The sequence below is a fragment of the Sinohyriopsis cumingii genome, chromosome 1 (assembly GCF_028554795.1).
Source record: "Sinohyriopsis cumingii isolate HCF-2022 chromosome 1, ASM2855479v2, whole genome shotgun sequence".
NCBI classification, from domain to species: Eukaryota; Metazoa; Mollusca; class Bivalvia; order Unionida; family Unionidae; genus Sinohyriopsis; species Sinohyriopsis cumingii.
In genome coordinates, this window is record NC_142961.1 from 15,373,517 (window position 1) to 15,400,897 (window position 27,381).

The 27,381-nt window shown below is 35.8% G+C and overlaps 1 protein-coding gene across 1 annotated transcript in view; it reads left to right on the forward strand.

Annotated features, from left to right (window-relative positions):
• Nucleotides 1-27,381, forward strand: part of LOC149806447 (DNA repair and recombination protein RAD54-like) — a 115,068-nt gene that overhangs the window by 75,320 nt on the left and 12,367 nt on the right. The window contains exons 11-19 of the mRNA XM_089953445.1: nt 2,499-2,623; nt 6,358-6,508; nt 9,434-9,540; nt 12,152-12,224; nt 13,108-13,263; nt 20,108-20,218; nt 20,382-20,505; nt 22,312-22,390; nt 22,976-23,155. Of these exons, the coding sequence (XP_089809571.1) occupies nt 2,499-2,623; nt 6,358-6,508; nt 9,434-9,540; nt 12,152-12,224; nt 13,108-13,263; nt 20,108-20,218; nt 20,382-20,505; nt 22,312-22,390; nt 22,976-23,155 (1,106 nt within the window). The remainder of the gene's footprint in view (nt 1-2,498; nt 2,624-6,357; nt 6,509-9,433; nt 9,541-12,151; nt 12,225-13,107; nt 13,264-20,107; nt 20,219-20,381; nt 20,506-22,311; nt 22,391-22,975; nt 23,156-27,381) is intronic.

The following is a 27,381-nucleotide window of genomic DNA, read 5'->3' on the forward strand; positions in this document are numbered from 1 at the left end:
CCCCTTGGCAGTTACTGCTCCAATAAGTGTTATAGACAGAGATCTAGGTGAGTACAGTCCAAGTCCCCTTTCTGATAGCCCCTTGACAGTTACTGCTCCAATAAGTGTTATAGACAGAGATCTAGGTGAGTACAGTCCAAATCTCCTTTCTTATAGCCCCTTGGCAGTTACTGCTCCGATAAGTGGTATAGGTGGATTTTTTGTTCTCTTGGTTGGACTTTGCAGTTGAGGGATTACAATTTTATGACATAATTCCCATGAGAAATGATTTTATTTTGGATGGCACTACATCACCTGATCTGTGATATTTCTTAACTTTTATGTGATATCATAATCTTAAGTTATTAGTGTTTTGCAATTAAAATGACATTTTTTTGCAGTTCTATAGAAAATTCAATTGCAATCTTTCATTTTGATGTTGTTGTTGTTGTTGTAGGGTTTAACGCCATTTTTCAGCACACGATAGGCTATACATGGCGGCCAGTATTAATGGTGGAGGAAGAACCCGGGAAAACCCTGGAAAGAACCACCAACCCACGAGAAGCTACTGGCAAGCTTTCTCACATACCCACATTGGCTGAATCCAAGACTCAAACCTACGCAGACAGAGGTGAGATGGCAGTGATCCGTAATGGAGAGTGCTTTAGACCACTTGGCCGCTCGGGGCCCCCTTTCATTTTGAAATATCTTAAGCTGATTCATACCAAAGACTTTAAAAAATGGTACTAACAGCTGCCTCGCTTGGTGCTCAAAATTAAGAGGTTAGTTTTAGGACTGATCGGCTTAGTGTCAGGATAATGTGACTGGGTGGGACATCATGCTGCATGTCTGCAGACATCGTAGCGATTTAACTGAAAAATTGTTAAAGTTACGTTAAAAATCTAAATCACACACACGCAGCTCAAAGGTCAAATCTTCACACCATAGACATATGTGAAACCCGACGCATTTATTTTCAATATCTATTTTATCATGTCCTAATTCTCTGCAGTGGACTTGTAATTTATTCCTTTGGGTTCTTACATCAGTTTTCTATTATTGTAAAGACTGATTCCACACTATTGTCTTTTGAGATCTATTTGTTGAATTTGTCCCTATTTTTGACACAATTTTTCAGCTCAGATTTGTTTTCTTTAGATATTCATTGAACCTATGCACACAAATATAATGCTATTTTGTTGCAATAGAAAGAATCTGATCAGTTATTATAATAATTAGTTAGAAATATTCTATTTATTTTTGCTTAAAATAGTTTGTAAAAAATATATATATGAGATTCCATCTCTGTAAGTGGAGTAGACTGAATTGTATGATATTCAGAAAATTTGAACTGGCTTGGTCTTGCTCTGCTTACCTCATCTTTTAATCTGTAAGTTATCATCTTGACTGCAATGATGTCAATAAAGCTTTTATAAACCCTTCCTCCCGATCCTGACTCTGACCTCTGATCTTTGATATGCCCCATTCCTCTGATAATATTGCACAAATCTGATAACAATATGTGCATGGCAACATAAGATATAACCCATTCATATAGTTCTTAACAATCTTATCCCTAAAAGGTAAATAAATAGACATACATCATTTAAACCAGGACCTTTTGGGGCCAATATCTGTTATCTCCAAAGTTCTGCCATGCACTTTTGTGAACCTGGTAAGAAACCTAATGCTTATTCATACATACATGATATAGGATTTCCCCCACACCACCCAAAATATAAGAAACTGACCTTTGTGACCTTTTTGCCTGGCATTAATTATATCCCATGGTAAGCATCTTTTAATTAAATTCATCCATGACAGTAATATATAGTATAGCTTCAACCATTGACCACTGACATGCAGCTGTAAGTATAAACTGGCCCTCCTCAAAATCCCCATGACATTGGCTGGCGGGTCAGTGGATAAAGTGACCCCAGCATTAAATAAGTAATATTTTCAGCAGTTCATAGTATCATTTAGAAGTGTTATGGCCCCCCAGATGCTCATCATCCTAACATTTCGTTTCCAAAGCATAAGTTTATGAAGGAATGATGTGTTTCAATCCGATTTATCATGCACCATTATGTTGTTAAAAGACCTTGAATAATTTGGATTTCGAGCTCTCAACATTTTGATTTAGAAGAGTTATGGCCCCTGAATACCCATCAGCTTTTAACTTTGGTTTCCTAACATATGTTCTTTGTTTAAGTTCCTGCCAAGCAAGTTGAAATGAGTGGGCACTTTGTGATGCACCCATTGCAGATAGCTCTCTTATATCTGTGTTTTTGTAATACTGTCTTTTAAATTCTGATTGTAATAAGCTGTGTATTGCTCTTCTGGTGTACATTGAATTGATTTTGCACTTGACTTTGAAACAATATTCAGAACAGAATTATTCCCAGTATCCTGTTTCCATCATTCCACATTTTTCCACTCTTTTTTTATGGATGCATAACAGATGATTTTGTTTCAATTCAAAAAATTACTTTAAAAAAATAGTATTTTTTATTTTTCAGGAAATTTCATGATGCTGAAGGGGAGGAGAGTAACAAACCCTGTCTTAATCATTTCCTATGAAACGTTCCGGCTGCATGCCTCTGTCCTTCAGAAAGGAGAAGCAGGGCTAGTTATCTGTGATGAGGTAAGATCAACAAATGACAGTGATTATTCACATTGCTGGTTGAATCTCACCTGAACTTAGTAGTTGATTAGAAAATAGTGTAGACAAATTCAAGTTATGTTTAGCAAATAAATACTGTATTAGCTCATTTGTAATGCATAACAAACTGCAAAAAGTACAAACCCATAATTGCCCTTGATGTTCATCCTTCATGTGACTTAGAAAAAACAGCTACTGCATCAACAGTAAGATTGTAATGTTTGAACATGTCAATGGTTTGATTTAATTTACTGCCTGTAAACACTTACAATATCGGTAACTATGTCAATGGTTTGATTTAATTTACTGCCTGTAAACACTTACAATATTGGTAACTATTTCAATGGTTTGATTTAATTTACTGCCTGTAAATGCTTACAATATCGGTAACTATGTCAATGGTTTGATATAATTTACTGCCTGTAAACACTTACAATATTGGTAACTATATCAATGGTTTGATTTAATTTGCTGCCTGTAAACACTTACAATATTGGTAACTATATCAATGGTTTGATTTAATTTATAGCCTGTAAACACTTACAATTTTGGTAACTATGTCAATGGTTTGATTTAATTTATGGCCTGTAAACACTTACAATATCTGTAACTATGTCAATGGTTTGATTTAATTTACTGCCTGTAAACGCTTACAATATTGGTAACTATGTCAATGGTTTGATTTAATTTACTGCCTGTAAACACTTACAATGTTGGTAACTATGTCAATGGTTTGATTTAATTTACTGCCTGTAAACGCTTACAATATTGGTAACTATGTCGATGGTTTGATTTAATTTACTGCCTGTAAACACTTACAATATTGGTAACTATGTCAATGGTTTGATTTAATTTACTGCCTGTAAACGCTTACAATATTGGTAACTATGTCAATGGTTTGATTTAATTTACTGCCTGTAAACACTTACAATATTGGTAACTATGTCAATGGTTTGATTTAATTTACTGCCTGTAAACACTTACAATATTGGTAACTATGTCAATGGTTTGATTTAATTTACTGCCTGTAAACACTTACAATATTGGTAACTATGTCAATGGTTTGATTTAATTTACTGCCTGTAAACACCTACAATATTGGTAACTATGTCAATGGTTTGATTTAATTTACTGCCTGTAAACACTTACAATATTGGTAACTATGTCAATGGTTTGATTTAATTTACTGCCTGTAAACACTTACAATATTGGTAACTATGTCAATGAATGTGCATGTCTTTGATGCTAAAACTATTAATTCCAATTAAATATTTCCACATCTCTGCTTATGACAACTATTTACTAAGATATTTTTGTAAATTCTGTTAAAATATCTAAATATTTAAATCCAGTATGGCTTTGCTAGATAAAAGCTAATTGTTGTTGTACTACACATTACACATCAGGTTAATTTATAGTCCAGAAATTCATTAAAGTACATCATTTACTTTTAAGAAACATGTTTGTTTACAGGACCTTTGATTGATAACATTTTTTTAATGAAATACTTTCAAGTTTGTAAGCAACTGTAGTTTCTTGTAGAGCCTACAAAAGCATCAGATGCTCATATCCATGTATTATATCCAGTTGCATTATTGAATTTCTTTCTGTTACGTACATATACTTAAAAGAATGATCCAGTATCATGGTGATCCTAAGGATGTTTTACCAAAATTGTCAGACAGATACAAGAAAGACCCTTAAAATCTGAAACCTGTAATATTAAGAGATAAAAAAGATGTGATGCACAGCTAAATCTTGAGCAAGCATCCTTAAGGTTTTTAACCATCAGCTGTAAGTCGAGCATGCAGATTGAAGGAAAGGTTTTCACTTTTGATTTGTTTTGATTAAACAGCATCATTCAGTTATTGTACGCCATTTTGATAAATGTTACAGCAATAACCAGGACATCTGCATCCATGCTGTTCACTCTTCTTGTGACTGAGGGCAAATGGGACAGACCCAACTTTACCCCCACACATACTGTACCTGCAGATCAGAGTCCTTGCTGTTCATTCTTGTGACTGAGGGCAAATGGCACAAACCCAGCTTTACCCTCACATACTGTACCAGCAAATCAGAGTCCTTGCTGTTCTTTCGAGGGGCCGAGTGATCTAAAGCGCTGTCCGTTACAGATCACTGCCATCTCACCTCTGTCTGCGTGGGTTTGAGTCTTGGTTTCTGATAATGTAGGTATGTGAAAAAGCTTGCCAGTAGCTTCTTGTGGGTTGGTGGTTCTTTCTGGGGTTTTCCTGGGTTCTTCCTCCAGCATTAATACTGGCCGCCGTGTATAGCCTATCGTGTGCTGAAAAATGGTGTGAAACCCCACAACAACAACAACAACATTGCTGTTCTCTCTTATGACTGAAAGGGAACAGTGTAAACCCAAATCTGCCCTTGAATATTTCGCCAGAAGATAGGGCTTATGCTGTACACTCTTCTTATAACTCAAAGCAAATGATGCAAACCATTTTCTGCTGTTCTTTTCATGACTTTAGGTGTAGTGCATCAACCCAAGTCTGCCAGCACATATTGCATTGACAGATAAGCTATCCTCACATGGATTCCTGTTATGCAAAGGCAATTACAGGCAGTGGTGATATGCCCTTGGTCTGGATTAACTGTTAATTCTGTTTAATGGGCTTTGGATAAATAATGCTTTATTGTAGACATCAGTGAGTAGATGTAGGCATTAGAATCAAGATTATTCTGTATGAGGGTGGTGGCTTAGAATCCTTAAGCCTAATGTGTTGGACTTGAAGTTTGGAACTTAGGTTCCAGCAATTTTTTTCCATTAAATAGTAAACTAGAGTCAGTATGTATCTGTTGATTATAATCATATGTACAAATAGAATATTCAGTGGGTTTTGTCTTGCATTTTCAAATGAAGTTTACAAAGTATCAGTCAGTATTTATATTTTACATCTTAGAGTGATTCATTTGCTTTACTTATGAGAAATAATATGCTATATATAACTACTGTGGTAAAAGTGAAATACTTGTAATTGATCCGACACTCATATCAACACAGTATAAAAGTGAAATACTTGTAATTGATCCGACACTCATATCAACACAGTATAAAAGTGAAATACTTGTAATTGATCCAACACTCATATCAACACAATATAAAAGTGAAATACTTGTAATTGATCCGACACTCATATCAACACAATATAAAAGTGAAATACATGTAATTGATCCGACACTCATATCAAGACAATATAAAAGTGAAATACTTGTAATTGATCCGACACTCATATCAAGACAATATAAAAGTGAAATACTTGTAATTGATCCGACACTCATATCAACACAATATAAAAGAGCTATTTTGCAGATTAAGCTTGTGTAACAGCTGGAAATAGTGATTCATGACAAGCTGTTTAGTTTGATATGTGATTGTGAAATTCTACAATGGCTCAACATGGGCATTTTGTGATTTTTGTTCTTAAAAATGCAAATGAAGGTGAGAGCCCAAGTTCACTTGAAAAGGCCAGATCATATTGAGTCACTTTAGCAGCTGAGCAAAGTTTGTGCCATATAAAATTGAATCTTTTCGCAGACTGAGAACAAAGTGTGTGTTTTATATTTATACATTACAGCACAGCTTGCAGTTGAGATATAGGCCTCTGCAGAGCCTGTTGTCATTGTGTTGCTCATTTGATTATTATATAGGTTTGGTTGGTATTAGCAGGCGTACTATCATTTTTCAGGGTCACCGCCTGAAGAATTGTGAGAATCAGACTTACCAGGCCTTGAGTGCCCTAAAGGCCCAGCGGAGAATCTTGCTGTCAGGGACACCCATACAGAATGACCTGCTTGAGTACTTTAGCCTATTACACTTTGTCAATACAGGAATACTAGGTAATGCATATTAAATTTACTTATGGAGTACTTCACTGTTTTGCACTTTTTGAACAAAAGAATTCTGGGTAATGCAAGTTAGAGCAGAGAAATCTCAAGCAAGATGTTAGCAAACCAGTCTAGATATGAACAAAGTTCAAGGTGCAGTTATTGTTTTCAGTATAATTATTAATGTGTGTTAGTGGATATGCTTTCTTTTTTTGTAAGAGTTTGCTGTATTGAAGTTTGTCACCCAGTGGTAGAAGTGAGCTTTGCACTCTATATTTAGTAAAAATTCATAAAGGCTTTGTCTTTTTGTTTTGCCAGCAGAGTATAGGTAAGACTTAAAGCATATCTTTTCTGATGGCATTGTTGGTGCAGGTCACAATGCTGAGTTTTTGCATTTAACTAACTTTCTCTGACACTTTTATATATAACATCATGCAACTTGATGTGTGTATTCATAATAGAGGGTGATGCACATCTCAGGTTAAAGGAGGTCACAGTGACTTAGTTTTCATGCTCCAGTGATTATATCATGGTTTTTGCATTGATGAGTTCAAATACATTATGGGATACTTCTCATCATGGGTAAGAGTTGATCACAGTAACCTACTTTTCTTGCTCAAGTGGCTTTGCAAGATTTGTTGATTATGCCATGATAGTTGGTGAGACATAGTATTCTGCAGAATTCTCATTTGTTTTATAACCAAATGGCATGCTCCTTTAAATTGGAAATGAGGAAAAAGATGTGATTATTTTAAATAAGATCAAAGTCTCATTTATCAATCTTCCCATAAAGTGTTGACAAACTCCTTGAAAGACTTGAATAAATAGAATAATTTCATTTTTATTTAAGTAAAGAACAAAATACAGCACTTTATTTCTGGTAGTAGTGTCACCATCCATACCATGCAAAAATGCTTTGTTTATAGGAATCACATTTGGTGCCCATATATATATATATATATATATATATATATATATATATATATATATATATATATATATATATATATATATATTCATTCTCTGAAGATTTTCACCTCATTCTTATTGATACATAATGAGAGGTAAATTTAACTTAAATAGAATACGTGTGAAAACCGCTAAATCAGCCATGGAAACTCAGCTGGTAGCAGAATGAAATACTTGGTGCTTTTAACAGCTCAGCAACACAAATAGGTTATTTAGTGCTGAGGCAATTGAACTAAAGTGCCTTGCCTAAGGACACATCGTGGGAGCTGACCCAAGCTGGTGGGATTGAAACTCAAACGAATTTTGTTGCTAAGTACTGAGCCACCATGGCGCCACTTACTTGTGAGAGTGCTAGACTTATCATCAAGGGTTAGTGGGTTTAGTATGCACCCAAAACAGTCCAGTCTGACTTGGCTGTTCCATTGTGTCCTTTGGAATGGAACTTGGCTCAAATTTCCTCTGACTTGGCTGTTCCATTGTGTCCTTTGGAAGGGCACTTGGCTGTTCCATTGTGTCCTTTGGAAGGGCACTTGGCTATTCCATTGTGTCCTTTGGAATGGCACTTGGCTGTTCCATTGTGTCCTTTGGAATGGAACTTGGCTCAAAATTCCTCTGACTTGGCTGTTCCATTGTGTCCTTTGGAAAGGCACTTGGCTCAAATTTCCTCTGACTTGGCTGTTCCATTGTGTCCTTTGGAAGGGCACTTGGCTGTTCCTTTGCGTCCTTTGGAAGGGCACTTGGCTCAAATTTCCTCTGACTTGGCTGTTCCATTGTGTCCTTTGGAATGGCACTTGGCTGTTCCATTGTGTCCTTTGGAATGGAACTTGGCTCAAATTTCCTCTGACTTGGCTGTTCCACTGTGTCCTTTGGAATGGCACTTGGCTCAGATTTCCTCTGACTTGGCTGTTCCATTGTGTCCTTTGGAATGGAACTTGGCTCAAATTTCCTCTGACTTGGCTGTTCCATTGTGTCCTTTGGAATGGAACTTGGCTCAAATTTCCTCTGACTTGGCTGTTCCATTGTGTCCTTTGGAATGGAACTTGGCTCAAATTTCCTCTGACTTGGCTGTTCCATTGTGTCCTTTGGAATGGCACTTGGCTCAAATTTCCTCTGACTTGGCTGTTCCATTGTGTCCTTTGGAATGGAACTTGGCTCAAATTTCCTCTGACTTGGCTGTTCCATTGTGTCCTTTGGAATGGAACTTGGCTCAAATTTCCTCTGATTTGGCTGTTCCATTGTGTCCTTTGGAATGGAACTTGACTCAAATTTCCTCTGACTTGGCTGTTCCATTGTGTCCTTTGGAAAGGCACTTGGCTGTTCCATTGTGTCCTTTGGAAAGGCACTTGGCTGTTCCATTGTGTCCTTTGGAATGGAACTTGGCTCAAATTTCCTCTGACTTGGCTGTTCCATTGTGTCCTTTGGAAGGGCACTTGGCTGTTCCATTGTGTCCTTTGGAATGGAACTTGGCTCAGATTTCCTCTGACTTGGCTGTTCCATTGTGTCCTTTGGAAAGGCACTTGGCTGTTCCATTGTGTCCTTTGGAATGGAACTTGGCTCAAATTTCCTCTGACTTGGCTGTTCCATTGTGTCCTTTGGAATGGAACTTGGCTGAAATTTCCTCTGACTTGGCTGTTCCATTGTGTCCTTTGGAAAGGCACTTGGCTGTTCTTTGTGTCCTTTGGAAAGGAACTTGGCTCAAATTTCCTCTGACTTGGCTGTTCCATTGTGTCCTTTGGAAAGGAACTTGGCTGAAATTTCCTCTGACTTGGCTGTTCCATTGTGTCCTTTGGAAAGGCACTTGGCTGTTCTTTGTGTCCTTTGGAAAGGAACTTGGCTCAAATTTCCTCTGACTTGGCTGTTCCATTGTGTCCTTTGGAATGGAACTTGGCTCAAATTTCCTCTGCATCATAGTGGTATTAATGTGATCAGAATGTAATTACAAACAAATAATTCAACCATCATTTTCAGGCACTGCTCAAGAGTTTCGCAAGAGGTTTGAAATCCCCATCCTACGTGGCCGAGATGCAAATGCATCAGAGGCTGAGCACAAGAGAGGAGAAGAAAAACTACAAGAGGTAAATCATACAGAGCTCATATTTTCACATGTTTTGTTTGAGCATATTCATTTTTAGTCCATGTGGTTTATTTCAGTTCTGGCAGCAATGATATGTATTTATACTCACTTATAAGTTGACATTTATTACAGGTAAATTAAATACAACCCATGTAAAGTGAAGTATCAATGTTGTTTACCATGGGTGTTTACTACCAAGTATGTTGCTTCCATCCATTAATGTTGTTTACCATGTTTTTACTAGCAAGTATATTTCTGTTTTCATGCAAGTCCTACCACCCTGTATTTATGTTCATATTTGTGTTTTGCTGTATAACCACTGTGCTTTGATGCAGCAAAAGTTTTGATTTACTGTGTATACTTGCATATAAGCCAGATAATTTAGGAAAAAATAAAGCCTGGAAAGGGGGGGGGTCAGCTAATTCATGTGCTTAGGTCTATTTTTTCTAACTTTCAGTTGTAGGATAATTAATGAAAAACTGACATTGCTGTACTTTGCTTATATCTGATACATGTATTTGAGCCTTGATTGTGTGTATTTTCCAAAAGAACTGCCATATTAGTAATCTCTCATTGAAGAGTTGAACCAATGGCTAATCAATGAACATTAAAATGTATGGTACACATGCTAGCTTTATTTCAGTGTGAGTAAGATATGGAAATAAACTAAATACAGAGATTTAGGATTTACAATTCTGAAGGAATTTATTGCAGAAATATTTTTGGTATCAAGACTAGAAATAAAGGTATGATGGTTACTCAGGATTGAGAGGCTCCTTTGGGGTTTGTGTTGTACACACACCTAGGAAAGGTAAATAACAGACAATTGGCAATATACGTGTCAGCATGATTATTGTTGATAATATAATTTGTGGGATTTCTTTGACAGGTGTGTTTGGAAATAAAAGGCGGCCAAAAAGATGTGCCAAAAAAATTGAGCACCCACAATCACTTTATCATCTACTAATATAAAGGAAAGAGGTTTATTAGCTGTAGAACAATAACTACCACTATGCTTAATCCATCGTAAATAATGCCTCAAGGTTAATGGGGTTTGTTTTGTTGCTCACGGCCAATGAATTTAATAATCCATACCGATTCTGCTTTATTGTTTAATGGGATAAAGCAGGGGTTATGGTTTCTAATCAAAGCCGTAACTGTCAAACCTGCTTCAAGTGGTTTCATGCATAACAATGTCCACAATGACAACCAATTATATTTTTGTTAACTGAAGCTACGATGTGTCAAAAAGAAACCATGATAAATAACTATCCATTACAATTTGATAACCAACCACCTGTGGAAAAAGTACACAATAAAGTATAAATAGGATACTACCACTATCAGAAGTTATTTAAGTTTATTCTGGCTAGAAATTAAGACAATTTTATAAACGAATGTGGTGGAAATTAAAGAAAGAGTTCTGTATATGATGTGGCTTTCAAACATAAAGTTATTTGCCAAAGCAAATAATTGCTGCAGCATGCAAATTTTGGGCACATGAGAAGCAAGTACAAGAATGAAGGGAAAGCAAAGTGGCATTAGAAGAGATGCCTAGATTAAAGTCGTGTGTCAGACTGGGATTGCTTCATTCCCCGAATTGGAGAAAAGAACTCAGCAATTTTGTTAGTGAATGTCAGCAAAACAGATACATTGTCAAAAGAGCTACAATTCGTCTGCATTATATGCCAGTGGTGAAAAATCAAGTTAGCAGATTCATCACTATTTGTTGCATCAACTGGTTGGTTTTATGTTTTATAAACTGGCATGGTTTTTTGTCTCAGACAGTGAGCAAAGATCACACAAAAGTTGCCAATACTTTCTTGGAAAAATCAGATTGTTTCAGAAGTTTATGATTCAGCATTGTAAAGGGTGCTCATTTGAACTATCACAAATTGGAAATATTTCAAGATCTAAATGTTTGTACATTCACTTTTGTTAGGCTTGAAGATACACAAAGAAAAGGACTTAGGGGTCAGCTTATGTGCAGGTCATGCACTTTTTGATGTTTTTACCTATTTAGTTTAGGGATGGGGAATCTGCCATATGCTGATGCTGTGAATTGGAACAATTTAAAATGCTTTATAATCATATGGGGGTGGAGGGTTTAAATAAAACAAACATGTTAAAGATAATACTTTTTGCATAAATCAAATTATAAATAACAAGAATTATCAGTAAAGGAAATGAGTAGGTGCATAGACTGTTATGCTTGTATCTTTCTATTCCCAGTTGCTTGGAATTGTCAACAGATGTATAATTAGGACTAGGTACATAGACTGTCATGCTTGTATCTTTCTATTCCCAGTTGCTTGGAATTGTCAACAGATGTATAATTAGGAGTAGGTACATAGACTGTCATGCTTGTATCTTTCTATTCCCAGTTGCTTGGAATTGTCAACAGATGTATAATTAGGACTAGGTACATAGACTGTCATGCTTGTATCTTTCTATTCCCAGTTGCTTGGAATTGTCAACAGATGTATAATTAGGAGTAGATACATAGAATGTCATGCTTGTATCTTTCTATTCCCAGTTGCTTGGAATTGTCAACAGATGTATAATTAGGAGTAGGTACATAGACTGTCATGCTTGTATCTTTCTATTCCCAGTTGCTTGGAATTGTCAACAGATGTATAATTAGGAGAACACAGGCCCTGCTGACCCAATATCTGCCTGTCAAAAGTAAGTTCACTTTAATAAGTTTAAACATATTGCTAAATAATGGGCAGTGAGATTGGACAGAAATTCTCAACTTCTTCGTCTGCCTATATGACACCCATTTTAAAAATATCCAGTAGAACTTGATAACATATACAATGCTGTTGGGCATTTCTGCACACTTAAGGTTTCCCTCTCCAATATTGAAGCAAAACACATACTGAATTCGACCGAATGACCAAAATAAAAATAGCAATGCTTACCATTTGAAAAGAGGCAGTTGACACCAGAATATTCTGTTAAAATAATATTAATTTTGGAAACAGGGGATACCACCTCGTATTTTCCTGACTTGGGATATGTCGGCCTATTCTGTGCACAGCTTTGAAAAGATGTTATGTTTATCCATTGGGCTATATAAATGAAATACATTATTTTAGTCTGTTTCTGTCAGCAGTTCAGTCGAGTAATTAGGTGAAGTTTATAGCTTGTTTTACAAAATTCAATGCAACAATGCCATTAAATGGCAAGAGATATTAAGCAAACTAAACCGATCTTGTAAATAAGTTAGTAAAGTTTAACATTTTATAAAAAAATAAGCATTATATGGAAGAGAAACAACGAAGAATAGGATGCAATGTGTTTACAATGTCTTGTTGGGGAAAAAGAGGGACATTTTGTGAATAACAGCAGTCCCCTCCACAAATTCAATATAGCAGTGAATGCATTGCCTTTGTTATATTTGCAGATATTTTTAGGAGAACATTGTGATTTTCATGGATATTTTAAGGGCCAAAATTGTAAAGAAGATTGATACATTTTTTTTATCATATTAAAGATTTTGTGATAATTTAACTGTAATTTTACATATGAATGATGTATATTAAGATGTTTTAATGTTTTGTAGTTGAGCAGGTGATTTGCTGTCGACTGACACCCTTGCAATCAACGCTTTACAACACCTTGGTACATTCTAAAGCAGCTGAGTGTGAGCTGGCCTCGGGAGATAAAGTCTCTGCAGGAAGTCTTTCCTTCATCACACAACTGAAGAAACTGTGCAATCGTAAGTTTTTCTATGCAGTTACATTTTGTTATTTTGTTTACACTCTATTTAAAACAACTTTTATTGTACACAGTGTGCCTCTCAGTATTTAAAGTGGGATAAACAGTCGTTTGAATAGTAAGATCAGCACAGAATTCCAGATTTACAGGGTCTGGATTGTGCATGAATAAAGAAACTATTTGAAATAGTTACTTCTACAATTGTAGACGCACATGTCAAATGTAAAAAATGTTATTTACTGTGACAGATTAGGCCAACCCATTCCTACACTTTCAAAAGTCACTGATATTTATATGATCACCTTATGAAAGTGAGGTCAATTTACAAATATTTGGGTGGAGTTTTGTGCTGAAGAGAGTTCAATCTTCAAGCTTCTATTGTGGAGCAAGTCTGTTATATAAAAGACATAAGTACTGGATATGTTTTATTTTTTGGTACCAAAATAGATATATTTTAACATGTCACTTAGCCGCTCATTAAAATATCATTTTTTTAATACAATACAGTACAATATATCTAATATTTACATAGGAAAAGTAAATATCAAAAGGCTAAATTAAATAAATGTTTTATTTTCTGTTTAGGCTTTAATTCTGCTTGTTGTTGAATACAAGTATAGTTATTCACTAGTGTGCAAATCACCAGGAACAAGATTAGTGCATGCAAAACACATATCCTGACTGCAGACCAAAAACCCCAAAATGTAAAATCTGTAGAAAATTTTAATAACTTGTGTCATTAAAATCTAATCTAATAAAGATGTTTAGTTTCAAACCTCTGCAAACTAGTTGATACCATCCATGTAGGCTCTGGTGTGTGCACAAGAGTTGTGAGGCATTACAAAAACATGTACTTAATGCTGATGCTTACATACCATATAAAAAGTTGCTTATAAGACAAATCCAACTGTAAGCTGCACAGACACAGGTTTAATGCACTGGCAGATCTCAGTCTGTGCAGATTGTTTGGATTAATCAGAATTTACAAGATAGACCCTGATTTGCAGGTGCATTAGTCTACAACAGATAAGAATCTATGTTGTTTGCAGTTTGACACAACTTATAAGTGAATATATATGGTAGGTGGTATCAACCAGCCTTCATTAGGCCATTGAAGTATGCTTTGTAATTTACTGATGTGGTGGTTATACTGTTACAAATGTACTTTTATCAGTTTTGTTCATAAACACTGAAGAGGTATAAAATTAGCAAGTTTTACTACAGTAGTCCCCCTCTTATAAGGCCACCCCTAATGCAGCAGGGAAGTGGCCTTATAATGTGGGTGGCCTTTCTAGAGGGGGATGACAAATGCAAATAGTAAATACATATGAAGAAATTCACAAGTACATTTAATTTTAAATATTTAATATTTTAATTAAAAAATCACATGCATGATGTGAAATAAATGTAAAACAAACTGTGTCATCATTTTCAAAAGAATGCTATGAATAACCATTGATATAGTTTTAAAACTGTCTTTATAATTGTGTTACAGTTCACATCATCTGTCACTTTGTTGGTAACAGTCTAAAAAACAAACCAGTCTCGTCACATTAAAAAATATCCTTGCTGTCATATCCCCGGCATATATCGTTTAGTCTTTTGTTCCAATCTTCGACAACTTCATTATTAACATCAGCTGATTTTCCACTAAGGACAGAACACTTGATATTGTGTCACACTTGAAATCTGTGCAACCATCCGTTACTTGCAGTAAAGTCGTCATATCCCAATTCAACTGACAAAATTGTTGCTTTTTCTTGTCATTCAAATCAGGATACAAATGTTTCCTGGCTCACACAATCTTCCTTTTTCCGTCCATTTCACCTTCCCACTTCTGCACAATTGTTTAATTATCTTTCACGATATTGTTTATCTGAGTCTTCCCGACATTAGTTTTCTGCAAGGATCCTTGATGACACCCTCCCCCGTCAGTTGAATTACTTTCATGTTCTCCTCTAAACTGAGAATTTTTTTTTTCCTTGAAGACATGTTGATCTTTTTGCAGTAAGTTATTCATGTTGCCAATTACAATACTGATAAAACAATTTTGTATGCATCTAAACAAATTGCCGTGTGTTTTTAAAGGAAGTGATCTTGTCACATGATTCGTTAGTCGCAGTCTGGTACCCTATTGTTTTTATACATTTCTTTACACTAAGTGAGAGAAGCCAAAACGGCTTCGATATGTACCATTAACATCACACAGATTTGACCTCGCGGCCGTTAGGATTCGTAATTTTGACAATTATTGTCAGTAGTAATAGCTACTGATTATCAAAGTGAACAAGCTCAACATCTTACTAAGGGAAGTTATAAAGGCTACCAAACCATTTTCCTGCTGACTTGGATATTGTACATCGATACTGCCACTTCTCAGCTGTTACTACTGTTCAATAATTGTAATTTTAACAATTATCAGTGACTAAACCAGACATCTTATGATAACACAGCAGTAAGGCTAATTGGATTACATGTACGTACCCTTTTGTATGGATTAAAAGTTGAGTCTTTCTCAGTTTTTATGGAATAAATTTGGCTTCTCGTGAGGCGTAAATGATATAATATTAACCTTAGTGGTAAATGTACTTTACTCAATACTTCTTTCAGTAACGAAAACCTGACATGGGGGAAACAGAAATCGGATTACTTAACACACGTTATGAATAAAATACTGGTTCTGGATACATATTCAAATAAAATGCAGCCGCTTGTGAGGGGTAAATTTTATATTATTGCACTAATATGCTGGCCGCTGGTCGCATTAGCCGGGTGGCCTTTCGCGAGGGGTACTTTTGAACACAAACTCGGTGCCAACGGATTCTGGCCGTAAGGAGCGGGTGGCCGCCGGTCAGGGGGGCCGTTCAAGAGGGGGACTACTGTACATCAGTAAATTAGAATATATATATACACCACTCCCCTGATAACTGATAACTCGTGCCCTGCTAACTCGCAAACCCACTTATAATGTGGGGTCACTCGTGAATCTGTTTTTTTTTTAAAACTAGAACCAAACAATCGACCCCAGTTTGATGAAAATGAAGAAAATCAGGATCAAAATTGATAACTGAAACCTGGATATATCGCTTGTTCTGTCATTGAAAACAGTTGATATTACCTGGAAATATGAGTTAACATTATGAAATTATCAACTTTTAATAAGAAGTCATGTATTTTGTTAAATTTCTTTCCAAACAACATTCTTGGTACAGCATAAATAACAGTATGCAATGAAATTTTGATCAATGAAAATGTCACTAACGCCTACTTGAGGTAGCAATGTTGTTAATAGATATCAAACAAGTAAGTTGTTTTTTTATCAATTGAAATTTGAGTATTCTATCTTATGGTTCAGTTTTAGGGTAATGATTGTAAAGACAATGTGCCCAGATGTATTCAAATGTGGAATATGCCAATTTACCATAGCAGCTATGAGCATTTATGTGAGAACCTAATTAAGTGCTGGCCTTGTTTTGATAAATGATTGAGCAAGTATTTGTTGTATTGTTGCAATGAATTAAAAGCTGATCTTGTATTATCATGTTAATCACATCGTTTGTATCAAATAAATTGGGTGTAATAGATGAAAAGTTTAAATTCATGCAAATCCAATCTGCATAAGTGCTAGCATGCCCCATTAGTGTGTGTCAGTCAACTCATTTCAAGTGATCAATCGAATACTTCTAATTCTTTTGTGAATGTAATATAATTAAACTACCTTAAATTAGCTCATTCACAAATGTGATCAAAGATAGAAAGACAGCCAAGCAAAATGAATGACTTGATGAAATAAAATTTTGGTTCACATGTACATTTTATTAATGAGAAGCTGGTTTCAGAGTTTGTAGTTAACTTGTAATTCTTGAATTGGCACTTGGAGATTTCCTCACGGTTGAGAAGTTTCACTGTTAATTGTAATGAAATCTTGGCATCAATATTGTACTAATAGTACAATAAAAAGAAGAGTTTCGATATTGAAGACTGTTTCACGAACCAAATGTTCCGTTTTTTTTATAAATAAAAGGAATCTTGTTTGAATTTGAATCAGTAAATTGTCTGGTTCCCTTATTGTTATGATCGTTTTGTTGCATTCCATAATGTTTGAATTTGAATCAGTAAATTGTCTGGTTCCCTTACTGTTATGATCGTTTTGTTGCATTCCATAATGGTAGAGAGCAAAGCAAGGAACATATGGAGTAGGGGACTCAAAAAAAACCCCATAAAGCAGTGATGTAATGCACAATGTTTTCACATACATATGAAGGATTGTTGAAACCAGTCAGAATAATATTAGCAATCTCTCAGCTGTTGGGCATCTTAAAAATAAATGTCATTTTTTATTTTTAACATAAAAATGAATAACTTCTGTAAAGTGCTTTACTGACAGTTATTCCCAACCCAATTTTAAAATGAGTATTCAGCCATTAAACAGACCAATTGGCATTCCCCACCCCACCCCACCCCCACCCCCGTTTGTTTTGGCTGTGTTGTTCATTGAGGATGGCATCATTTCATGTTGTCATGGAGGTCCCTCGATAACTCTGCTTATTGTGTGATCCATGTTTTTGGACCGCATTGTATGCAACTTGTCAAGGGAAAGGTGTGTGTGTGAGTGTATATATATTACTCTCTGGACATTTTTTGTTGAAAATCATATTAAAAATGTCTGTAGAAACAGATTATTGTGAGTGTCATGACATAAATATAGCATGAATTATTCCACTGTATATTGTGGATTAAACTTCCAGAAATGCAGTTGTTAGATGCATGTAGTTTGCAGACCTGTTAGATTGGACGGATAGATCAACTAATTACTGTTTTGTTTGTTTTCATATATTTGTTTTATACTCTGTCAAAAGTGTGGAAGGGATACACATTGTTATTATTTGTTTGTTATGGTAAGTTTCTCTTGTCCCATTGGAGCAGGGTAATAAAACATGCATGGATTCCTCTTTGTAAGTGCTACACCATTCCACCAATAGTAGGTTGGAGTGACCAATATTTCAAGTGACTTTGAGTAAGTTTTGTGTTAATGTGAAAAGTTTACCTTATGTTGTTGACTACAGGTCATGCATTTTGTGTATGGATGTGAGTACGATGCTCCCCTGTTGAAAATGAGAGGGTAACAAGATCTTTTTGCTTGAACATATTTCTGGTTTTAAGTTTATCAGATTTTTTTTTTAAATGTTTAGATGGTAATACATTAGGAATGGGCTTAGTATTGAAGGAATTGATTATCAGAGGGTTATTATTCATAATAATCTGATTGTTTCTTTGTATAGGAATTTCATATTCTTCATTCCTCCCACTCAGCTCTTTGCAGTACCATACAATGTTTTCATAAGCTACAGATCTAATCATGATGGAATTGGCTTAATAACAAAATACATGCACATAAATTAAATGAAAAATCAGCCTCATAAGACAAAGCTACCTCCTCTCTCAGTTTTCTTTCTGCGTTTCATTCATAGAGATTAACTAAGCTATTTAATAAATCAACATCACTTCTGTAATATGGTAAAAAAATATCATTTTTTGTGTATGTTTCTTTCATTTTAACCATTTGAAAAGAATTGTAAAGCATTTTTAATTGTTTCAGTGCACTTGTATCTATACAGTATCTAGTAACTGTAATTTTCTCTCACTGTTGTGAGATAAGTAAAGACTGTGAAAAAACAAGAAAATGCATAAGGTATACAAGCCATAGCATAACTGAAAATGAAATAAAAGATGATAAATTATAATAGTATTTGAAAGTTAGATTTAATGATCTCTTTTTCATTCAAGTCAAACTATTTTTAAAAAATTTAAATCCTCACAGAATGTCTCATTTTATCCATGCATCCTTGATCCCAATGAAGAACATTAAAATACTAATGAAACACGATGTATATACACTGATTACAGCATAGTATTAAAGCTTATACTTCACTGATATTTGATCAAAACCACTGAATCAACATCATACCAGTCATATCTGCTGATATACAAATGTTTGTCAGGTTGGTGCACATCCATTGTTGACACTGCTAGTTAATTGTATTGAGCAAGGGGCAGTTGGTCAGTTTGTTTCACATGTGGAATGGTGGCATCAACCAAACCAACCAGGATTTAAGTTATTTTATCACACTTTGGCCATTGTGTTAAAGTCATGGTTGTCAGAGAGTGCTGATGGTGCAACTTTATTACGGACAGTTCTTTAATGAAGAGATCAAACAAGTGTACTTTGATAACACGTTTGCTTAGTGATTTTGGCTTCCTTGGCTCCCTTTGATATTGAGTGTGATTGATCTTGACAGGAGTTTGATTTGTGTCAGTCAGGTGGAAGTGTTGTTTTAACCATGGAAGTAACTGCTGTATGTTGTAGGCTTAGTTTTGTATTATTTATTTTGGGTATGTATTGAGGTTAATCCACAAAATTAAGTACCTATGAATATGCAAATTTTGACAGGCAAAATCACAATTTAAGGAAACCACAAAAATATCTTTTTATAATATATAAAAAACAAAAATTGAGTTACTTTTATAACATCTTTTATGTATAATTTAAAAAAACATTCACAGTTTTGGAATCTCTTAGGGAATGATGGCAAAGAAACTAGTTACTTCTGATAATTGGTTGTAGACTTCAGAATCAATCCTTCACCTTCATTGTTTACAATAATAATCGCCTTTTATACCATTCTATCCTCTAGTTGACACAGAACGATACACTTTAGTACTCAGGCATCTAATGATTTTCTAATAATAATTTTAATAATACCAGGTTTGGTTGGCATCATTTGCAGATACTGCTCTAACTATGATGTGTGTGTATTCAACGAGAAAAAAAATATCCTTTTTAGATCCAGACTTGATTTATGAAAAGTGTCAGGAAGAAGCCGATGGATTTGAAGGAACTATTGACCTTTTTCCCGCAGGCTACAACCTTAAGCAGGTCAAACCGGAGCTCTCAGGTAAGGAACGATGAACATTTTAAGATTTTTTGTAAACGTTATACAGAGATTTTGTTGAGTGATAAAAATGTAATTAGGATTGTAATATTTGTTTGTCATTTTATTATATTTTGGCTGTTAGTGTAGATAAATAGAAGATTCATTTATGTTTAATTCTTCACAGGGAAGTTTCTGGTTTTGGACTGTTTGCTGGCATTAATTAAGACAACCACCAGTGACAAAGTAGTGCTGGTGTCCAACTACACACAAACACTGGATCTCTTTGAGAAACTCTGCAGGCAGAGAGGGTAAGTTCAACTCTAAAGGTTATTTGCTTTTACACAGCTCAGAATGATGTAATCATTACATTATGATTTTATCAAGGTAATGTTATTTGTTGTGGAAGTGTATCTTATCACTATGAACAAAGGGAGAAATTGGATTTAAAATGACATGGTTTTCACTTGTCTCTTTTTTAATAATGGAAAAGAAAAAAATGTGTATAATTTAAAAAATCTCAATAATAGTTCTGTGAGATGCAATGATAAATTGAATATAAAGTATGCCTTTTGAAATCATTTGTGATTTATGACCTGTTGTAGTCAGCATGCAGGCTTTCTGCTGTGAAAACTGATGTGATCATAATAAATTTATTATATAAAAAATTATTTTAACCACTTCATTGTATATTGATAAGAGGAGTCAATGATCCTGTGCATATTTGATGATTTTTAATTTATGATTCAAGTATTGCTATGGACACTTAGTGACTGAGTACTTTCTTTTTCCCGTACTTTTCTAGGTAATAACCCTTACTTGGCCATAGGTAGAAGACTTGGGAATATATATGTTTAGATTTAATGTTATATGATTTGTTTATCAAAAGTAATTAACCATTAAGTTTACTTGTTCATTGTAACCAGTCAACTGTTTTAATTGCTTGAAGATATTTCTACATTTTTCATGGACAGTGTTGTATGTTTGGTGATGGTTAATTACACCCCATGGAATTGAATGGTTCACTGGCACATCAGTTGTCTGCTATCTTGTTGGCACTTGGGTTTTGTGAAACTACCAATGCCTATATTAACTGGAACCTGTTTTTCACATATTTTGTCTTTCCTGGAAGATTTCATCACTCTAAGTCTGACATTTAAATTAAAATATGTAATGTTTTATAATTAATAATGGAAAAGTCATAATGCTTGGATATCCAAATTTTCTGACTGGAGTTTTTTTTATTATTATCAGAACACTAATAGATATTGAACTAAAATAACACAAGAAAATGTACACTTAGTGATGCATTTTTAAGTAATTATAGATTTCTTGGACTCTTCAGCTATTTTAAAATATCTGTTTTTCAGAATATCAAATATTTCAACGTTTTATAAGAAATCATCCTTTAGAAACCAGGTTTGTGCTTCAAATACCGTATTTACTGGTGTATAACACTCAACCAGTGTATAGATCTAGATCTGCCATACATAATGGGCCATTAGATCATGGTACGTTCTGCCATTTTGATGTATAATTTTGAGCAAACAGGGTAGACTCTGAATAGTGCACCTGCATATTTGGGTCTACGTGCAGTTGAAAGCATGTCATGCACAGTTAAATATAGCGATGTCATTGATTATGTTAGGTTCAAGTTCCATGACTTTGTCTTTCCTGTTTAGATGAGAAATGGAAAGCACTGAAGGAATTCTCAGTTTCGTATGAAATACTTGTTCAGATTTATAATTGACAATGATATTTTATTAGTCCTCTTTGTTGTAGTTGCTGATTCAAATTCATGACTACATACCTGGGTCAGTACAACAATATAAAAAAATTTGTTTAAATATTGTAAAAATAGATGGTGAAAATGTTAGAGTTGTCAAAAAGAAGAAGGCTTTTAAGCTGCCAACAAGAAAACTGTTTTATTGATATTTTTAATGCCTACCTGTGTCATCTACTTTCATGCAAAAAATTGTTTCTTTGTTTGATGCTGTTTTTCGTTGCTGAAAAGTTTTACCATTTTGTAGGTAGATTTGCACGTGTACATTCACACTTACACTATGACAGAGCTATCATTTTGTCCATGCTATACCCATCTTTATCTGTATTTCCAGGTACTTGTTTGTCAGGCTTGATGGGTCAATGTCAATAAAAAAGAGAGCAAAGATTGTGGAAAAATTCAGTAATCCATCCGTAAGTCCTGTTCGCATCTTGGGAATAAAATAGAAAATTTAACATTAAATTGATAATTTTATTCCCAGAGATATTGCTTAAGTGATTGGAAGTGCTTGAGCCCATTATTTTGGAGGAAAAATGGATTGGTTTGGAGTAACATTTTCTGAAGTAAATTACTATGACGGCAAATTCAGCATGAATTTAAAATAGTTTACATTAAACTGGGGACAATTTGCTTTGGTCATGAAACCCATTTTCAGCCCCAGAGGACCTCTATGGAAAGCCCAGATTATATCTGTAATACTCTCAGATTCAGCAAATTGCATTATATTTCATTGTTGTAGTAGATAAAATTCTGTACTGGAACTTGCTCTTCATTTCTTTACACATCTTTGTGGGGAAGTTACTGGTCTTTGGTGTAATTTGCATTTCATGATATTAACCAGCCTGAAGTGTGATTACTTAGGTAAACAGTTTTTAAAAAAATAAAATACGTAGAAAGCCTGACTTCATAACTTCCTTGTAAATGTTTTTAATATTTTATGATGTGCAAGAGAAGAAAAAGAGCTGCATAATTGACTGGAAGATTTGTGATTGTTTCAGAGTCCTGAGTTTATATTTATGTTGAGTAGCAAAGCAGGGGGATGTGGACTCAATCTGATTGGTGCGAACCGTCTGGTAATGTTTGACCCTGACTGGAACCCAGCTAATGATGAACAGGCCATGGCTCGATGCTGGAGAGATGGACAGAAGAAACAGTGCTACATATACAGGCTTATTGCTGTAAGCACCCGGACTTGCTTATCCCGAGTATACAATATTTCATATAATAACCTGTTGTTTCACATCTTAGTATATTACTTGTTTTAAGTTGTAGGTCTTTTATCCTTTAGCATGCTCCTTTGGTTTCTTCCCATATAAATTGAAATGCAGATCATCATCCTTGTTTAATTCTCCAACCTACCTACAATGACAGAATAAAGAAATGAATGGCTTTTGCAGACTGGCATATTTTTTGTCAAATGCTTTACCCAATCACACTAAAATTAGGCAAAAGAGTTGCTACTACCCAAAATAGACAAAAAAACAATTGTCTTCCTTATATGTGTGTGCTGTATGTATGTGTGGATGTGGGTAATTCATACAAACTACCTCAGACTGCTTCAATGGCCTAGTGGTTAGAGCATTGGACTCAGATGCGGGAGGTTGCAGGTTTAAACTCTGGCCGAGTCATACCAGAAACTTATAAAAATGGTACTAACAGTTGCCACACTATGCGCTCAGCATTAATAGGTTTGTGTTAGGACTGGTCGTCCTGGTGTCAGGATAATGTGATTGGGTGGGACATCATGCTACATGTCTGCGGCATGATGCCCCAGTGCTAGACATCACTAACAACTGCCACACTGCAGACATCTTAGCGATATGACTGAAAAAGTGTTAAAGCTACATTAAAAATCCAAATCACACACACACTCCCACAAATAACCTCCCCTCACCCACCATTGCATACCCAACCATTTATTGGCTGTTTACTAGTTTAAGCTTTCAGTTGGGACTGCACTTTCAGTTCCATGACTCCATTGACCTTTTATTGTTTCAAGCCATACATTTTCATTTTTGTTTTTATTTTTGTGGTTCTGTTAGTTTTACCAGAGTATACTTGTTTGTGTGCTTTGGGTCCATTTATTCATATTTTTGGGCGATCATTGTAGACCTGTTCATTGACTAGTAAGTCATGCATGTCTGTTTATATTCATCTAATCTGTGTTATTTTTTTGCATTTTGGTCTTTCTCTGTCTCTTCCTCTCAGATTTATAAGGAAATGTCTTGAAGAAGTGCATGTGATTCAGGGTCACTGAAGACAACCATGAGACATATCTATCTTGCACTGAAAGATCATTTTCTAATCCGTGTGGTGTCTGCATTACGTGCGCTGAGGAGTGTGATGTTGTAAACAATTTTAGGACTGGGAGATGAGGTCATGGTTCATATCTTTGAATCCTCACCCAGTTATCACTCCTTGAAGATTCCCAGCATAGTTCCGGTGGCCCTGTCACATCCAGTGCTGCAGATAACTGTCACAATGGATCTTACCCATGTCTTATCAGAACCTCAAATTTGGTACATCATACAACAAGATACATCTGAAATGTTACTTTCTGAGGATTTTGCTATAAGATTATTGTCATGGCTATCTACTGGAGAATATGGGGCAAGAGTTATCCCCTTTTTAGCAGTTCATTATGCATAATTAGTTTTGCCTGCCTGCACATAACCTTTATGCCAATAAGACCAGGCCTATAGGTTTAGAATTGGACTTTTTGAGCTGTTCTAACTTGGATGAATCTTACCAGCCATTGAATACCATCCCGGCTGACCTAGTTTCAGGTGTATTGATAAAGGTTTGTTGATGTTGGTCCAGCTCATTGTAGGTTGACCTTCTGTCAGCAACAGCTTCAAAGACAATGCAGACCATTGAGCTGTCAGCAACAGCTTCAAAGACAATGCAGACCATTGAGCTGTCAGCAACAGCTTCAAAGACAATGCAGACCATTGAGCTGTCAGCAACAGCTACAAAGACAATGCAGACCATTGAGCTGTCAGCAACAGCTACAAAGACAATGCAGACCATTGAGCTGTCAGCAACAGCTACAAAGACAATGCAGACCATTGAGCTGTCAGCAACAGCTACAAAGACAATGCAGACCATTGAGCTGTCAGCAACAGCTACAAAGACAATGCAGACCATTGAGCTGAAGACTGCTGCATAAGATATGAGTACAGGTGTCAATTCCAGACTTACATGTGATCTCCTTATATTTTTTATAGCAACTGTATATGACATTTCCAAGAAAACAGACTGGTTTCTTCAATTTGAAAATATGCCTTACAGATTCATTACATTGATAGTACATTTAGTTTGCAGACTAAAAAACATGGTGCCACATATTAAGCAAAACAGGCTTTATTGATGTGGCTCATGGATGTTGTATTACTGAAAAATATTAGAGCAGAGGGTTCTTTGTAACCTTCAAAACAAGTCTGATCAGAAATATGACAAATCAATAGCACTTTACAATTTTGAAAAGAAGAATATGAGAGTGATGTAATACAGCACTCTGATTGTGCACATCATCATGCTCATTGTAGAATTTGTTGATTTGACTTTACAATCATTTAGCAAAAGATAGACATGTAGACTAGTTGTATATATATTTTTACAGTCTGTTTTGTGTTAGTATTATGGTACAGAAGCATATCCAGGTTAGTGGAAAAGGATAAATGTATCTGTTTCATCGTTTCCTGTAATTATGGCTTGTAATATATAGGTTACACCTTTTATGTTCAGATTATGCTTTTTTGTCACATATTAACAATAATTATGCTTGTATCTCTCACCTGGTTGGCATGTGTGTGGATATGGAAAGCACACACAATGAAGTCAACCATTCTGTTGAGGAAGGTGACAACCTTGAGTTGCCACTGCACTCTCATCCAGCTCTGCAACAGATGGGGCTTAGATTCAAGGCAGCAATTGAAGAAATGTATTTTGTGTTTTGTCACCTTCTGAGTTCCATCCCCAGTCTGTGGTGAGCAGGGCAAATAGGGTAAGGATCTGTGTCAACAATGATGAGGAATTTTTCTACAATCATCAAAGCCAGCAGAAATTACTGAGCATCTTTCTGACAAAATATAAGACGCCATTAATGCCAAGGCCTTTTCGTCAGTGAGTGAGCTGCTGTTGAATGTTCCATCTGAATTAAGATGTACTGCTGTCAGTAATGTCCACCCCTCTATGTTGCAAGATTTACAGATAGGTGCTTAATGTTACACACATCAGGAATGCCCGATCACCTGCTACTCGACCAGCAACATTCAGCTCTACGATTGCTATGGTTCAGTTTTACAGCTGCTATGGTCAACTTCTGTGGTTAGCCTGTAGCTGACGAGCCCAATAAGTGACAGGCACGTCCATCCACAGAAGCTGCAGGGGAATGTCTGGGTTGTGGTGGGTGCTGCTGATGGTTTCTGGTTTTTTCTTCACCATAGTTTTTCCTCCAAGCTGGCCAGTCTTTGTTCAAATGTCACTCCAGTCGAAATTGAGGATGGTGCGGATGCAGTGCTAATGAAAGCGTTCAAGGAGGCGGAGATGGCGGTGTAGGTGACCAAAGATTAGGCACCATATAGGAGGGTGGTCAGTATGACAGATCTGTAAACACTGATCTCTCTTGAGACCGGCATTGTACCACACTTGCTGAAGGTACTGTTTGCCTTGGCCAGTCTGTTGTCAGTGTCTATTTCTTTGTCAATCTTGGCATCAGAGGATATCACACAGCCCAGGTAGGTGAACTGGTGGACTACATTCAGCTCTGTTGGTCAATGAAGATGCTTCATGGCTGGTACTCTTCCTTGGGAGCAGACTGGTGAAGTACCTCAGTTTTCTTTAGGCTGACCTCAAGTCTAAAGAGCTGGCAAGCTTCTGCAAAGCAGGATGTTACAAGCTGTAAGGCAGCTTCCGTGTGGGCAACAAGTGCTGCATCATCTGCGTAGGGAAGTTCTCTAATCAGTTTTTCCAAGGTCTTGGTGTGGGCCTGAAGTGACCTTAAGTTGAAGAGGTTGCCATCAGTATGAAATTGGATATAGATGCCATCTTCGTCATCAAGGTCTTCTGTTGCTTTTTGGAGCATCATGCTGAAGAAGATTAAGAACAAAGTGGGGCTAAAATGCAGCCCTGTTTCACACCATTTACAATGGGGAAGGTCTGTGATAGGTCGTTATTGTTTCTGACCTTACTAAGCTGGTCTTCATGTTGTTCGATGACCATGATAAGGAACTTCGGAGGACAGCAGAGCTTTTCAAGGATTTACCACAGTCAGTTTTGCTCAAAATGTCATATGCCATTTGTCAGGTCCACAGATGCGATGTACAGTCCTTTGTTTTGTCCTCGACATTCTCCTGGATCAGTCTCAGGACAAACACCATGTCAGTTGTGCCTCTACTGGCTC